The following is a 14,412-nucleotide window of genomic DNA, read 5'->3' as shown; positions in this document are numbered from 1 at the left end:
TAAATGCGATTTGGCACATTTAAAACACAACACACGCCTATAATGGCCACATATTTCAATATATAATTTCACTCAATTAGCAACAAAGCTCACTAAGAAAAGGACATCATTTTTTTTATGAAAAAAACAACTAACACTTACTTTTTTTCTATGTTAAAAACACTTCAATGCGATTTGGCACATTTAAAACACAACACACGCCTACAATGGCCACATTTTTCAATACACTATTTTACGCAGTAAGCAATAATCTCACTAAGAAATACACATCACTTTTTTCACACAAAAAAACAACACCTAAATTTTTTTCTGTACACTTTCCACAACATGTACCGAATGTTTTTTTTTATTAATTCCAAGTTTTATTAATAATTTATGATTTAATATTATCATTTAATAATTTACAGTCATGATTTCATGACAGCACTGCACAATACAAATGCAAATAATTTGCACGCTTAGTACACGCATAGTACACGCGCTGATAATAAATCTCTTTACACTCACACACACGTACCCACCGGCATTACCGTCCACAATGATGACTTTAACGTAAGCGCAAGATGAAAAAATCTTGTTATCAGCTTAACCACGATCACCACGATACCGTTACAGGCGAAACTCCATTTATGATTTATTAAATCCCGAAAAGTAGTTAATTAGGAGACAAACGCACTACTTCAATACACCTTCTTTCATACTGGTTGTAACTTTTTGGTCCCCATCACTTTTGCACACAGCATCTTCTCTCACTTACACTTACTAACAAGTGTCACGAGAGTACATACGCTGACACAAACCCAAGCCGACGCCGCCAACATTTGGAACACGTGCAAAGCCAGTCTTCACTGTTTAACATCAAATTAACGCACGAATTGTTGTACTAACTATTGTTTTTGTATGGAACACGATCCTCGAGGAAAGGGCATTACTTTTTAACACCAAAAACAAAGCGCCACTCTTGCAAAATTGCCTATTTATCGAGAGCTTTTCCGTCATAACGCGCATGTATTGGCTGTCCGATCGGTACTGATCACAATTTCTCCTTTTATCACTACATCTCTTCTGCTTCGTTATCATGTCGCACCTACACAACTATAATTGCCGATTCGGACACCCGATCTTATCTTTCGCTTACTCTTCTTTCTCTCACACTTCGCCCCTCGTTTGAAAAAAAAAAAGAATTCTGCGCTCCTTTCGATCAAATCCGTTTTTACATTTATGACATGGCAAATGTAGCCACATTAATACTTTTTATTAATATACATTTTTTTTTTTTTTGATTAGTAGGAAAATGCTTTTAAGAGGACATTAGTTCGATCATGTGGCAATGAATTGTTTAGAAAACGGAATACGGTTGGCGATTTTGCCGTGGCTGGAAGAAAGCTTTTCTTCTGCTACCATCTTTCACCATTCCGTTCTTTGATGCCACCCTGACCGGCGTGGCCTACCGTTAGATCGGCCACCACAGGGCAATCAGATTTAATGAATTTTTTGGCCATTTTCCTACTACCATCACACTATCTTTCGTGTGCCAGAAGAGGGGCGAGACGAGACTTCACATTTGCATTTTGGGTAGGGCAGGGAGAGCAAAAAAAGGACAAACCAAAAATCCTGTCCTGCTGGCGAAAAAAAAATCGAACCGAACGTAGGCATTTGCATAAAGAGAAAAATCCCACCCCAAAAAAAAAGCTCGTAATCGTCCCGATCCGTCGTTTGTTTGCGCAAAGAAAGCAGAAAAGGACAATCGAATACCGAATGAGAATTTTTCGCTTTCCACCTGGTTTTTAACGGGGAAAATTGGATGAACTGTAAATTGACCAATCTGTTTGACGGGGTTGAGCGGAGGTAGCACGAGGAACCGAGTGAGATGGTCAAAAAAAAGAAATACTAAACGTGTATTAGCTTTTAAGGCACGATAGGCCGCCGTGTAGGAGGGATGGAAATTGTTCCACTTTTCCATCGAACCATATGGTAAATGGGGGATCGTTTTGATAATGGAAGCTTCTAGCGTATTACAGCATCATATGCTAACATTCGATACAATTTTGCCAGGAAGTACGATTTACCAAATACAATTAAAAGACCTTGACGTGTTTTACCTTGCTTGAAATTGATGGTTCAAAATGTACCTTAAGCTGTTAAAAGTCGTCCTGCATTAATGACTTCTTCGGTTGTGGCTAAGCATAACAACAAGTTCCGACCGACTGCTTATTCAAACGGTCGTTAAAGTACTACATGAATAATTCCCTACATGAGCATTACCTTTTATTGCCTGTTCGTTAAACCCTTCCCAAAAGCCCTTAGCCAGCAGAGGGTGCGCTACGGGTTGAGTCTGAAATTCTGATCGAGTCGCTTAACGGACACAATCCAATTGTAACGCGTCGAATGGCATTAACTGTGCCCTTATAAGGTGTTTATTTCTAGCCAAACACACACAAAAAATAAATGGCGCCTTTAGTCGTAAAAATTAGGTAGTTTTATTGGCAAACTTTAAATGCTAGCGCCATGAAATGCTGCATTACTAAACACACCGTATCGATTATTGTTTTGGATGTGAACGATAGAAGAAGCGGGTGATTTATGTATTCTTCAAAGCATTATGAACAAATAGGTGATTTATGACTAGCTTTATTATTTAAACTTTAGTGAAGTTATTCCTTTCTTATGTAGGAATGGACTGTATTATTCTCTAAATATTCGAACTCTCGAATCACCTGCTAGCTTTTCTAGTCAGGTTTTGATTTTCTTCTGTATATGGGAGACAGTGATCCTAGTTGAAGGACGAATCAGATTGGTCATGCTACTATTACCCAGGTGGAATACAAAAAATGGATTATCCGAACTAAATCGAGAGCGAAATTAAGAACTTAAGCCATTCTATAAGCCTGTGTGAAGAGATCTTTTGTTTCATTTTGCTTCAGTCACGATCTACGGTCCTTAGAAAATCCATCTGGAAAATATTGAAGCGTACTAGCGTTCTCCATCGCAGTTGTCCTTCATTTCGGGTACGATCCACAAATCTAACAAAACATTCTTATTTTCGTCACATTTACTCGTTTATTAAATCATTCATTAGAAACGAAGATGCATTTCCTAACTTATACTGTTTGGGGCGTGCAGTTTCAATAAAAAAAAAATGGTAAAATAAAGTAAGCCCACATACACACACTTGAAACTACTCCCTTTTCTCTCCCTAACACACTTTACCAAGGTACACAAAATTTCTTATCAATAAAAAATGAGACATTTTACGAACTACATGAAAAAAGACGAATATCCAAGATGTCAATAAAAAAATGGAAAAAAAAACATTAAAGTAAAGGATAAAACAATACGAAACGGAAGTAGAACACAAATTGCAATGGCGCCTTAGAGGAAGGTAATTTTCGTTCGCGTCTGGTTGACCTGCCACACGTTAAGCTCCTCGTACGTTTCAATACACTCATCAACCTCGTCCGGTTTGTAGCCCTTGGTCGTGCAGCGTTCCATTATGTCGGCCACCTTTACCGTCTTGCTGTCACCGGCCAGTTCGCGCACGAGAGCAAATATCTTGTCCGAAGTGTTTTGCACGCTACGAAGGTGAAAGAAAAAATGGGTTTAAAGGTTAGAGTACGATAAGCTTATCTTTCCCCCCGGTCCCCGCACAACACTTACTGTGTGTCACGTTGTTCGGTTTGATTCAGTGAATCCTTCGACATGGCAAGCAGCCGTAGCGCTTCCTTCACGTCATCCTTTTCGACGGTATCGGCCAACCGAAGTCGAGCCAATGCGGTTGAGAGGCGCAAAATGCCAAGCAGATTACGCGCGGATGTGAACGTCATGTCACGGCTGTTGCGTGCCTCACGGCGCAACTCCACGTACGCGTTAACGATGTAATCCGTCAGTTCCGGTGTGATTACGGGAATCTTGCGCTTGCACAGTGCAATATACCGTCGGATTAAAGCCATATCGAGTGTCTTGATGCGGGACGGTGGCTGTTTACCGTGGCTGTGTACGTAAGTGATGTGTTTTGCTAGGCGCAGATCATTGTCCCGATCTGCCTTATCCTGGATGAGCCATAGAAGATCGAACCGGGAAAGTAGCGCAGCTGGCAGCTGAATGTTTTGCTCGATCGTACGACGAGGATTGTACCGACCGTAGGCAGGATTGGCCGCAGCTAGGATGGATACACGCGCATTCAGGCACGTCATAATGCCGGCCTTTGCAATCGAGATCGTTTGCTGTTCCATGACTTCGTGAATCGATACACGATCCTCGTCCGCCATCTTGTCGAACTCGTCGATGCAGCACACACCTTGATCAGCTAATACCAGTGCGCCACCCTCCAGCACCATCTCGCCCGTCAGTGGATCCTTCATGACGGCTGCCGTCAAACCTACGCCGGATGATCCACGACCAGTGGTATACTGGCTACGCACAGCCAGACGATCGATGTATCCCAGCAGCTGCGATTTAGCCACACCGGGGTCACCCATCAAACAGATGTTGATATTACCACGGATCTTCATACCGTCCGGACTGCGATCAACACCTCCCACCAGCAGCAACAGCAGTGCCTTCTTCACATCCAAATGGCCATAAATCTCCGGCGCTAGACTGCTGGCGATACGCGTATAGAAATCATCCTTCGCAAGCTCGTCCAATTCCTCCTGCGTAAGCTCATTGTTCAATTCCCCTTCGTCCGATTTGTTCAAACAAACGATCCGATGTGCATCGACAAACGTTTCGCTCAACAATCCGGAAACAACTGCCCGGAAGCCTGTCTTCTGGATGGGCAGGAAAATGCCCGTAATGACCACATGGTCACCCGGTTGGGCACAGCGTGTCGTTTCCCCACGACACATCACCGTAAGCGATCGTGGAATGTGACCGACAGGCACCTGATCGCTGTGCTCCTGGATCTTAACCTCCTGGAACTTTACAAACTTTGAGCCACGCGTTTGCAGGTACAGTCGACCGCCCGCCTTGTTCACTCGGCAATCCTCCGATGGGCAATCGATCGCCGGCTTAAAACTCATCGACGTTACCGGTTGATACGTTTCCGCACCACAGCGATCGCACGTATATGTCGCGACTGTCATCATTGGCTTCACCTCAGTGCAGCGGGTCACAATGCCCCGCACCGTCACCAGCTTACCGATTTGGTCCGCTTTCACTTCACGGATCGATAGGGCCTTCGCCATGCTCGGTGCCTTGAAGTACACATCGTACCGCTTGATCAGCTCCATCGGAATGTTGTTCCGTGCGTCGCGTGCATCAGTCGGATTGTGCAGCCGGCCCTGCATCATTAGCCGATGCTCGATGAAGATGTCCAGTGTGTCCTTGTTCATCACCTCGCGCTCCTTGTACGACGGTAACAGCTCAAAGACGGCATCGGAGAACAGCTTCACATAGCGGCGGGCATTCATCTGCATGGCTTCCGCCACCTCATCCCGGTAGCTTAGCAAATCGTCCAGATCGACGATAAGCTGAATCTGCTCGCGATGCGCAATCTTTGTTAGCTGGCGTGCGTAAACGAAGTTTTTCTTCCCATCGTCTTCCTCGCGGTAAAACTCCGCCAGGAAGGATTTGATCGTTTCTGCAAAAAAATAAACGTACAAACACATTTATTACAAGCACTACACTGTATAGTTGGGTATTTCGCTATCACACCTTTATCTTTGGCGTAATCACGCTGCATTTTATTCACTTTATCGAAATATAACGCCAAAAACTAGAGGACACAGCGAGAAAATTATGATTGCTTGTTCAGAGCGCGCCAAAACTGATGATGCTTCCGTTGAAAGTCCGCTCCGTGGAGCGGTTGTACATGAGACGGCCATCACTAGCGACGGTTTGAGCACATCTGGTCGAATTGTTGTCGTAGCTCAAACGGTTGAAAATTTTTCCATTTCAAAAATGAAAGAAAATTGGAATGAGTACAAAACAAAATGATTTTTTTTGTAAAAATCAGATTATATTTTTTTAAGATTATCAATTTTCTTTCAAATGTTAAACAATTGAAATCGCCCAATTCAATTGCGCTCATTCGTCTTTAGACCAGTTGCGTGACAGTTCAATGACAGGCGTGAAAAAAAAAACTTTGACAACATCGAACGCATTGGTGTGCGTGATTCGATGTTTGGATTTTTCTTGGAAAAGACCAGAAAAAAGCTCGAAGAAGAAGATAAAATTTTTATTTAGCTGCTCTTTACAACGCTGCCGTGTAGACAAAGTGATATCACTGAGTAAATAAACGCATAATCTGTGTGCTATTACGCTTAACGTTACAAGCTACTCAACAATTCCCGATAGCCCGGACAGTGCCGTAGCGGTGCGAAAGATTATTTAATATTCTACAGTCTAGCTTGTGATCACCGTACGCAGTAAGGTCGTCGTTGTCGCGTTGTCTTTGCAAAAGTGACGAAACTATTCAGGCACGGTCGTATTACGGACGGTGCAGTGAAGCGTTACAACGCGAAGAAAAGCCGTAATCCGACGAAGGTGGTGCAATAAATATACGGAAGGATAATACACTAATCACGGAAGTACGGCTGTAAGGAGCGAAGAAGGGTAAGCAACGCAGTATGGCTGTGGTTGGCATAAAACTGCTACGACAACGATATTTTTCATACACCAAAAAGATAAACATCTAGTTGGCGTGTGGAGGAAATGGGGAAAAATCGATATCTCGCTCTATACGTAGCAAAGAGCGAAGTGTTGTGACTCACCACAACAAACGGTGCGGTTGCTTTGTTTGCTTATTTTGTGAAAGTAATTTCAACGCACTTATTTAATGGTCGTTATTTTCGGTAGTGTCAAAATAGGAAGACAAAAAAAAACTCCTAAAAATACATCACATGACGAGCCACATCTAATCTTACTCTCTTTACGTGTTTTCTTACATCGCTTACAATTTATCTTACTTTCATCTCGTTTCAGCAAAACCGCATAATGCCACCGACAAATAATCGACCGGATGATTTACCGCCACCGAAGGCAGATTTTAGTGCACCGCCACCGTACGAAGCAACCGATCCGCAGCAGCAGCTCAACGAGTATGGCTCACAGCAGTCGGTTCCGGTACCGGAGCTAACCACCAAGCTGCCCACGTACGAGGAGGTGCAGATGGAAAAGATGATCAATCACGAGCTGCCAATACCACCGATGGGGCCCCAGATGCCACCACCCCCACCCAGCATCACCTCCATGGGTGGGGTAGGTCGTGGTCCGGGTGTACCCGGTGGTCCGCAGGTTACATTCATAGCGATCGATGCCGACGGGGAAAACATTAACGCCGACAACGGTTTGCTCGGTACGGACATCATGTTCGTGACCGCCTTCCTGATTGCGTTCCTGTTCAATTGGATCGGATTTTTGGTGCTGACGTGCTTCTGTCACACGATTGCCGCCCGGTACGGTGCACTGTCCGGGTTCGGACTGTCGCTCGCCAAGTGGACGTTGATCATGAAACACTCGACCGACTTTGCATCGCACGAAAACTCTTGGCTGTGGTGGTTAATAATGGCGTTCGGATTTTTGATCTGCGTGCGGGCACTGGTGCAGTACATTAGCATTAAGCGAACCTGGCGTTTGCTGTCCACATCCGCCCAGGAACGGCTACTGTTCTTCTACTAATGCGGGTTCCTTTTTTTTCTCTCCATCGGTTGCTTGATTGTTTTTGTTGCTACTTGTGGTTTATTTGTTTTCCATAAGCGTAGTTTTAAGAGCCATTCTACTGTTTTTGCGTTCTATTCTTATTCCCGTGGTAGCATCATTGAACATCGGCTGCTGATGGTGATGATGCGTTCTTACGTTTGTGAAGTAATTTTAATCCGTCTCCTTGTGCTCCATTTTGAATACAAAAACACAAAAACCACACACACACACACAGTAGGTGTAAAGGGCTCGCAGAACGATCGAAGTGATCCCATCGCTATAGTAGTAACGATGGTAACCAACCAATCGCTGGCTGTCTCTAGAGCATAGCAACACTTCAGGGAATGAAAACATGATCAAAACATGGTGCACGTGGGATTTGGCGGGGCGGTAGGAGAATAGGACGGAGGTCAAGAAATCATTATCGTAATTTTGTGATAGCAATCAGCGTTAAGACCCTCGAAAACCTTTCTCGTTTTTAGTGCTCGATGATGGGGCTGTTTGTGTTTTGTGCTGTTTTTCACTTGTTTCCAATATTTGTCCTGCCACAAATGGAATGTAATTGTACATTTTATTTACTTATAGTTACTTAGATACACACACACACCATCACTCGATTTTTTTTAATTGTAAATGTAGTGTTTCTAAACTTTCAGAAGATAATTTATATCACGAAACATTGTTTTACTTTGTTTATCGTGTGTTTATTTTTGTGTTTCTTACAAAACAGTCTGTAGTAGGGTGGGGACCATAATTTAATTCCTTATTTTCTTTGCCAATAAACGTAACACAATTGTGTGAGTGTTTTTTTGCGGGAAGTGCGTGAAAGTAACAGCAAAAACAAAGAAAAAAAAAAGTTTGTAGAAGATCAATGTTTTGATCCTTCATCTTTGCAAAACCAACCAAATTAGAAATGAACATAGTTGAAAACAAACAGCAAAACAGAGTAAAATCAAACGCTTTCTACGGTGTTTGGGGTTTAAAACATAGAGGAAAATCATATTTTTGTACACTGTAAATAGGTTTGTAACCACACAACCGAAGGAAGCGCCCCTGCTGTGTTGTGATTCTATTCACAAAAGATTGAAGAAGAAAAAAAAAATGAAACAAAAGAAGCACAGCAAAAAAACCAAAACAAAAATACAATAAATTTACTACTAATTACCACCACCATTTACTACTACTATTACTACAAAACTACTACAAATCTGCAAGCTAAGCTGCTGATCCCGGGGTAGGAAATGGAATATGGAAACAACATGTGGAACAAAGTGTGTAGCCAAGCACATCACCTGTGCGCTTTACAGCATTGAAAGAGGCAGAAGGAAACAACACAAAAAAACAACCAGAAGTAACATAGAAAATGGAATACGTCTATTGTATTGTATAAAACAACATATTAAAAGAAGCAAACAAAACACTATGTCTCAATATTGTAAAAGTAAAAAAAAAAGAAATAAAAATTTAATGTAACTTAACGTGTTGCGTTTGAACTGGAGTTGTGACATTGTAGGTAGCTGTTAAGATATCAACTCATCATGTGTTTCGACGTGTTGCCTTGGAAACAGTCGACAGGGAAACGCTGTTCCTTAATAGTAATCGTTCCAGCGTTACTTGGCGCGCAAGAAGCTCGTAATCATATTAGTCTGTTCTTCGACAATGATCTATTCCTTATTGAAAGACTAATCCAAGATTTCAGTGGATTGACTGTACTCCGAAAATGGCCTATTCCTCGTGAAATGGCTAAAGATTTCAGACTAAAGTAGTCGTTGAAAGGGAAACAGGATATTCTTTCATTTTCTTCATTGAGTTCATGCCGGTCATTTCTTGCTTACTAGACTTATTTGTATCAAGTAGTCAGATAGTCAGTCCTTGCTACGGGGAGACGATCCGGATGGGATTAGATACCCGGTAATGTCGCGTGCAACCGGCGCCGTTTATCACATACACCTTTGAGCTGCGCAGGACAGGACGTTCCTATATCGTTATCGTCTGCTTAGAGAATTTACAAAATTGCTGGTTTGGTGTCATTCTCATGACGTAATCCAGCCAATAAACCTAAAACCATCCAGGCTTAACTACTAAAAATACTGTACAAGAAAATAAAACACATTCAATGTGGTTGGAAGTTGATATTTATTTAGGTTTCAACCTCCGTTTTCGCTTTCCGTTTTTTCCATCTTCCATGTTTTGTTTTATCAATACACAACGATATCGATAGGTCTCCTGCTCCAATCACGGTTCCTCTCTACACAACATCGCAGTACCAGCAAAAGGCCAGAACATAAACAAACACAAACACTGCGCGTGTGTGTGTGTTTACTTCTTCTCCTTCTCCTTGAACTTCTCGTCGCCCTTGCCACCCCGGATACGACCGGTACGACGGGCAGCGATGAGACCGACCTTGCGACCTGGAGGCGTTCCACGCTTGACGGTCGACGCCTTACCAATGTGCTGATGGTTACCACCACCGTGCGGATGCTCGACGGGGTTCATCGCCACACCACGCACCTTCGGCCAGCAGTTACGCTTCACCTTGTACTTGTGGTACGCACGACCGGCCTTCAGGATGGGCTTGTCAATACGACCGCCACCGGCCACAATACCGACCATAGCACGGTTGGCCGACGGCAGCACCTTCTTCGCACCGGACGGCAGCTTCACGCGGGTACGCTTCGTGTCCGGGTTGTGCGCAATCACCGAGGCGTAGTTGCCCGATGTACGCGCCAGCTTACCACGGTCACCGGTCTTCTCCTCCAGATTGCACACGATCGTACCTTCCGGCATCAGACCGATCGGTAGCACGTTACCGATCTGCAGCTGGGCCCGACGTCCACAGTACACGAACTGGCCAGTGTACATACCTTCGGCCGCAATGAACAGCTGCTTGTTCAACCGGAAGCGGTACGGGTCACGGAAGTTAACGACCGCCAGCGGTGCACCACGGCCCGGATCGTGGATGATTTGCTACAAACGTAAACAAACGGGTTTGGTGAACTCAGACTGACGTCACACCGTAAATTGCGCTAAAGCGGAATCTTACCTTCACGACACCCTTCAGGTAACCGTGACGCTCGGCATAATCGAGATGGCGCAGCTTGGGCTGTCCCTTTCGCTTCTTGGTGTGTGCCCGGAACACGGATCCGGCACCTTTACGCTGCGCGCGAATAACGCGTCCCATTTCGACGCCTTACACTACAAAAATCAAGAACATTAGTTTCATTGTTAATATTCAGCCAAATTTTACTGCTTTTCAAGCAGCACAACAGCACGCAACATCACAAACGAAGACGACAGTGAGAGCTAGCAACATCACCACCTAACTCCCCATCATCAATCATCACACATCACCCGGTGCGGTGAAAAACATTGGCCACGATATGGCATTTCCGTGCATTGCTGGACCAAATTTACACTTTCCACATTTCCCACGTATGGTAACGGTGTGATGGTACGTGCTGCTGTACAATGCTTTGAAACTCGAAACACTTACGGGGCTTAAAAGTTAATTTAATGATACACAAAATGTGTGTTCACTAGACTCTGCAACGAGCCGGAAAGAAAGAGAGAACGAGCGAACTGTCTAACGCAGGAAGCGACGAAACGCAACAATGCCTGACAGCTGTCACAAATGACGCTTGATGTGCTGTCAAAAAAGTGTGCGTTTTGACCAATGCGTTTCTATAGAGACAGGGAACGCACATTTGAAACAAATATTATAAAATGTCGTTAAGAAGTGATTGTGTTTGACTAAAATGAAACGAAAAACATTCTTTTATTCATTGTGAAATTAGTTTTGCCCAGATAATGCAACAGCAATATTTCTCAATACATGACACAAATGAAATGAAATCGCACATTGTTTTCCTTTACAGTTTAATAATTTATTATCGAAATACTTTTGTCTTTGCCATTTGTTTGCTGTTGTTTTGCAATGCTTTTTCATTGTCCTTTACTTCATACACAACGATTGTTTGTATGCCGTTTTTTGTCTGTTGTTCTTTTTTATTTATGAAGATTTATGATATATATCAGCTTAACACGTTTTGTGATCAATTTGTTATATTTGTTGTGTGTTAGTCAAAACCGTGGGTTTCAAATATGGATTCTCTGCTCTGCTGATTACAAATAGGCGAGAAAATATGGATCAGAATCGAATGATTCTTTTTTTGTTTATTTTGTTTGATGCAGCGTTTCTTTTTTGTCTGTGGACCGAAAAGGAATCTTTATCAGCAATTAAAAATACTATTCAACATATCGTAAAGTTCTACTTAATCAACACTACTACGACGGGTGGCAGGGTAGCAGCACCTTTGATTCGAAGAAACACTCTACAAACTAATATTAGCGTCTGCCAGATTTGTTTTAAAGGATGATCCTGCTCTAAGGTATAATTTCTCTAAACTAGGCAAGTAAAATCGGGAAGGGATGGACCAATTGCACCTACCTATGTGCAAAGTAAAAAATAAAGAGAAACGGAAGAGCATTTTGGGAATTTTTGGACTCTTTCTTTTCTAACCGATTTTGCGCTACACTAATTTCCCTGTTTAAATTTCTTTTAATTTTTCACTACAGCAAAACAGCCCCCAAAAGGATCCGCGTAAAGCAGCCATCGCGGGGTTGTAAAAATGGTTAAAAATAGCGTATTGAGGCGGTTTCTGGTTTTAATGCTGGCGCGTATAAGAGCCATAAATGGGGAAAGGGGTTTCTTGTTGTTTTTATGGACCATATATGTATAAAGGGAAAACAAAACTAACCTTTACATACACTTCCTTCCCAGCCGATACAAGCTACCCAAGCCTGTCCTGCATTCCTACAACCCCTTTTAAATAGTGTATTCCTTCCTCCAACTACTTTATTGCAAATTGTTTTGTGCAAAATTGGTTAACCAATAGCCGCTTCTAGCATTGGCTTTTTTTTCACTATCGGGGGAAACAATCGGGCATAAAGCGCTTCGAATAAATACATTTGCTTAGTTGATGTGCTATTTCTGTCTTGTCTGCTGCTTAAAGATGTACAAATACATTGGATTATTACATTACACAAATCGATCACATTTGTTCATATTTTAATTATTTTAGTATAATGTATTTCTTCTTTGCTGCTTATGTGTTTCTTCTTGTCTTCTTCTTTTTTGTTCTTATTTTTGCTGCTTGTTTGTGTTGCGAAAAATGGGTAAAGAGGTTTTTACTATACTTCCATTGTGTATTTTTCATTTTGTATTCTCGTTCGTTTTTTCTTTATTTATTAAATTTATATTTTTCTTATCAACAGTTGTTGGTTTGTGGAAAAAAGGAAGGAATTATTACTAAACAAAACAAAAACATACAAGGACAACAGCGAGAATCAGCGGGGCGGGAGAAAACGTGGGTTCGTTTACTATTTATGGGAAGTATATTTTTTTTTGGCAAAATGAGACAATATTCAACCTAGTCACAACACCTTTTTACTACTCTTTTAAGAGGTGGCAAATTAGAACCATCTTTTTTCCAATATGATTATATTCAAATCTTTTAGGAAAAAGAAAAGAAAAACCTTCAAAAGTAACGGTGGAGCCTCTGTTTAAAAAAAAACCTTGTTCTACTAGGTGACAAAATGAATTCAAAAACTGAGAGCATGTGTAACAATGGCGTATACAGCTAATAAAATAATGAATCACTATAAAAGTGATTAGTGCTTTGTAATACCACGAACGGAATATTCTCTTTTTCTCTCTCTATTTTTATGTCTTTCCTGCAATGATCTTTTCACATCCTATCACACAAATACATCCGTTTCTTCCATTCTTCCTAATGTCCTACGATGCCATTCACTGTGCTTGTGGTGGCATTGCCCAGATTGCTTCCATCGCTACATCCTCCTCCTGTAGGTACCGTTCCGGATGTGGTTATTAGCTTTAAATTACCCACCAACGTTCCTCCGGCACCATTCACCACCGCCGTCGTGCCCTTATCCGATTCGGATTCCGATCTATTATTATTCCGCTCGTTGCTGCTACTTTCCTCCCGATGTTCACCATTCGCTGAACAATCCGTACCACCGGTTGCAGCAGGTGTTAGTAACTTCCCATTCGCTACCACCAACGGTGTGGCCGGTGCTGATTTACTCTTTAGCTGCTGTTCCATCGGTACGAGACTGTTACTACTACCGAACGATGACGGTGGCCTAATAATGCCCGTTCGTTTTGTCGTCCCATTTAAACCGTTCAGTTTTGTAACCACACCACCATTTGATGCTGATGTTCGATTCGGGATGCTTTTGCTAGGTTTTGTTGCACCATTAGGTGCCGACATTCGATCACCATTCGTTAGTGTACGAGCCGTTGGGGATGGTAACGTTCCAATGTGTGTCGTACGGACAGGTTTATTAGCAGCGCCACCACTATTACCACCGGGAGATCGATCGCTCGCTGTGTGTAAACCGAACGAGCTTAGATTGTGGCTAGAACCGACCGATGTACGCCGGAGTGCCGGGACGGCAGGACCATTGTGGGTAGTGGTTTGGGTCGGTGTTGTGGGTGCACTCGTGCCAGCGATACTGTGCCTCACCGAGGACAGCTGGGTGTAGACGGAGCTGATTTGGGTTTTGCTTTTGCTGGGCGTTGTTGGACCATTGCTGATGGTGGTATGGTGCGACGGGATTGTACTGGTGGTGTTACTCGGCAGTCCAACTGCTGTTGGTGTTCGCAGTCCATTTTTAGGTCCATTCAATGCCGGCTTCTCACTGCGACTGTAAGGAATGAGGAAGAAAAATTAAATTAATACAAAATAA

The 14,412-nt window shown here is 42.7% G+C and overlaps 4 protein-coding genes across 12 annotated transcripts in view; 1 reads left to right on the top strand and 3 right to left on the bottom strand.

Moving 5' to 3' along the window:
- Positions 1–2,687: 2,687 nt before the first annotated feature.
- Positions 2,688–5,838, bottom strand: LOC125768007 (DNA replication licensing factor Mcm7). The gene is made up of 3 exons (XM_049435099.1): positions 5,656–5,838; positions 3,658–5,581; positions 2,688–3,574 (listed from the first exon to the last, which is right to left on the bottom strand). The coding sequence occupies exons 1-3, from the start codon at positions 5,681–5,683 to the stop codon at positions 3,373–3,375; spliced, it is 2,154 nt and encodes a 717-aa protein (XP_049291056.1). The 5' UTR covers positions 5,684–5,838; the 3' UTR covers positions 2,688–3,372.
- A 270-nt stretch (positions 5,839–6,108) lies between these two features.
- LOC125768025 (NEDD4 family-interacting protein 1) lies at positions 6,109–9,119 on the top strand. The gene is made up of 2 exons (XM_049435132.1): positions 6,109–6,555; positions 6,925–9,119. Exon 2 carries the CDS (start codon positions 6,937–6,939, stop codon positions 7,618–7,620), a length of 684 nt encoding a protein of 227 aa, XP_049291089.1. The 5' UTR covers positions 6,109–6,555; positions 6,925–6,936; the 3' UTR covers positions 7,621–9,119.
- Positions 9,120–9,758: 639 nt separating this feature from the next.
- LOC125768021 (60S ribosomal protein L8) lies at positions 9,759–11,263 on the bottom strand. The gene is made up of 3 exons (XM_049435128.1): positions 11,135–11,263; positions 10,685–10,836; positions 9,759–10,608 (listed from the first exon to the last, which is right to left on the bottom strand). Exons 2-3 carry the CDS (start codon positions 10,820–10,822, stop codon positions 9,961–9,963), a joined length of 786 nt encoding a protein of 261 aa, XP_049291085.1. The 5' UTR covers positions 10,823–10,836; positions 11,135–11,263; the 3' UTR covers positions 9,759–9,960.
- A 237-nt stretch (positions 11,264–11,500) lies between these two features.
- Positions 11,501–14,412, bottom strand: part of LOC125767998 (myb-like protein A) — an 85,831-nt gene continuing 82,919 nt past the window's right edge. For 7 of the 9 annotated variants that reach the window (XM_049435075.1, XM_049435073.1, XM_049435074.1 and 4 more), the window contains one exon: positions 11,501–14,370. In XM_049435075.1, coding sequence (XP_049291032.1) covers positions 13,431–14,370 — 940 coding nt within the window. In that variant the 3' untranslated portion in view covers positions 11,501–13,430. The remainder of the gene's footprint in view (positions 14,371–14,412) is intronic. The other 2 variants (XM_049435078.1, XR_007418840.1) reach the window with 2 other exon arrangements.

This window comes from Anopheles funestus, chromosome 3RL (genome assembly GCF_943734845.2).
Source record: "Anopheles funestus chromosome 3RL, idAnoFuneDA-416_04, whole genome shotgun sequence".
Taxonomy (NCBI): Eukaryota; Metazoa; Arthropoda; class Insecta; order Diptera; family Culicidae; genus Anopheles; species Anopheles funestus.
The sequence above is the reverse complement of the archived record's forward strand: the minus strand, read 5'-3'. Positions and strand labels throughout refer to the sequence as shown.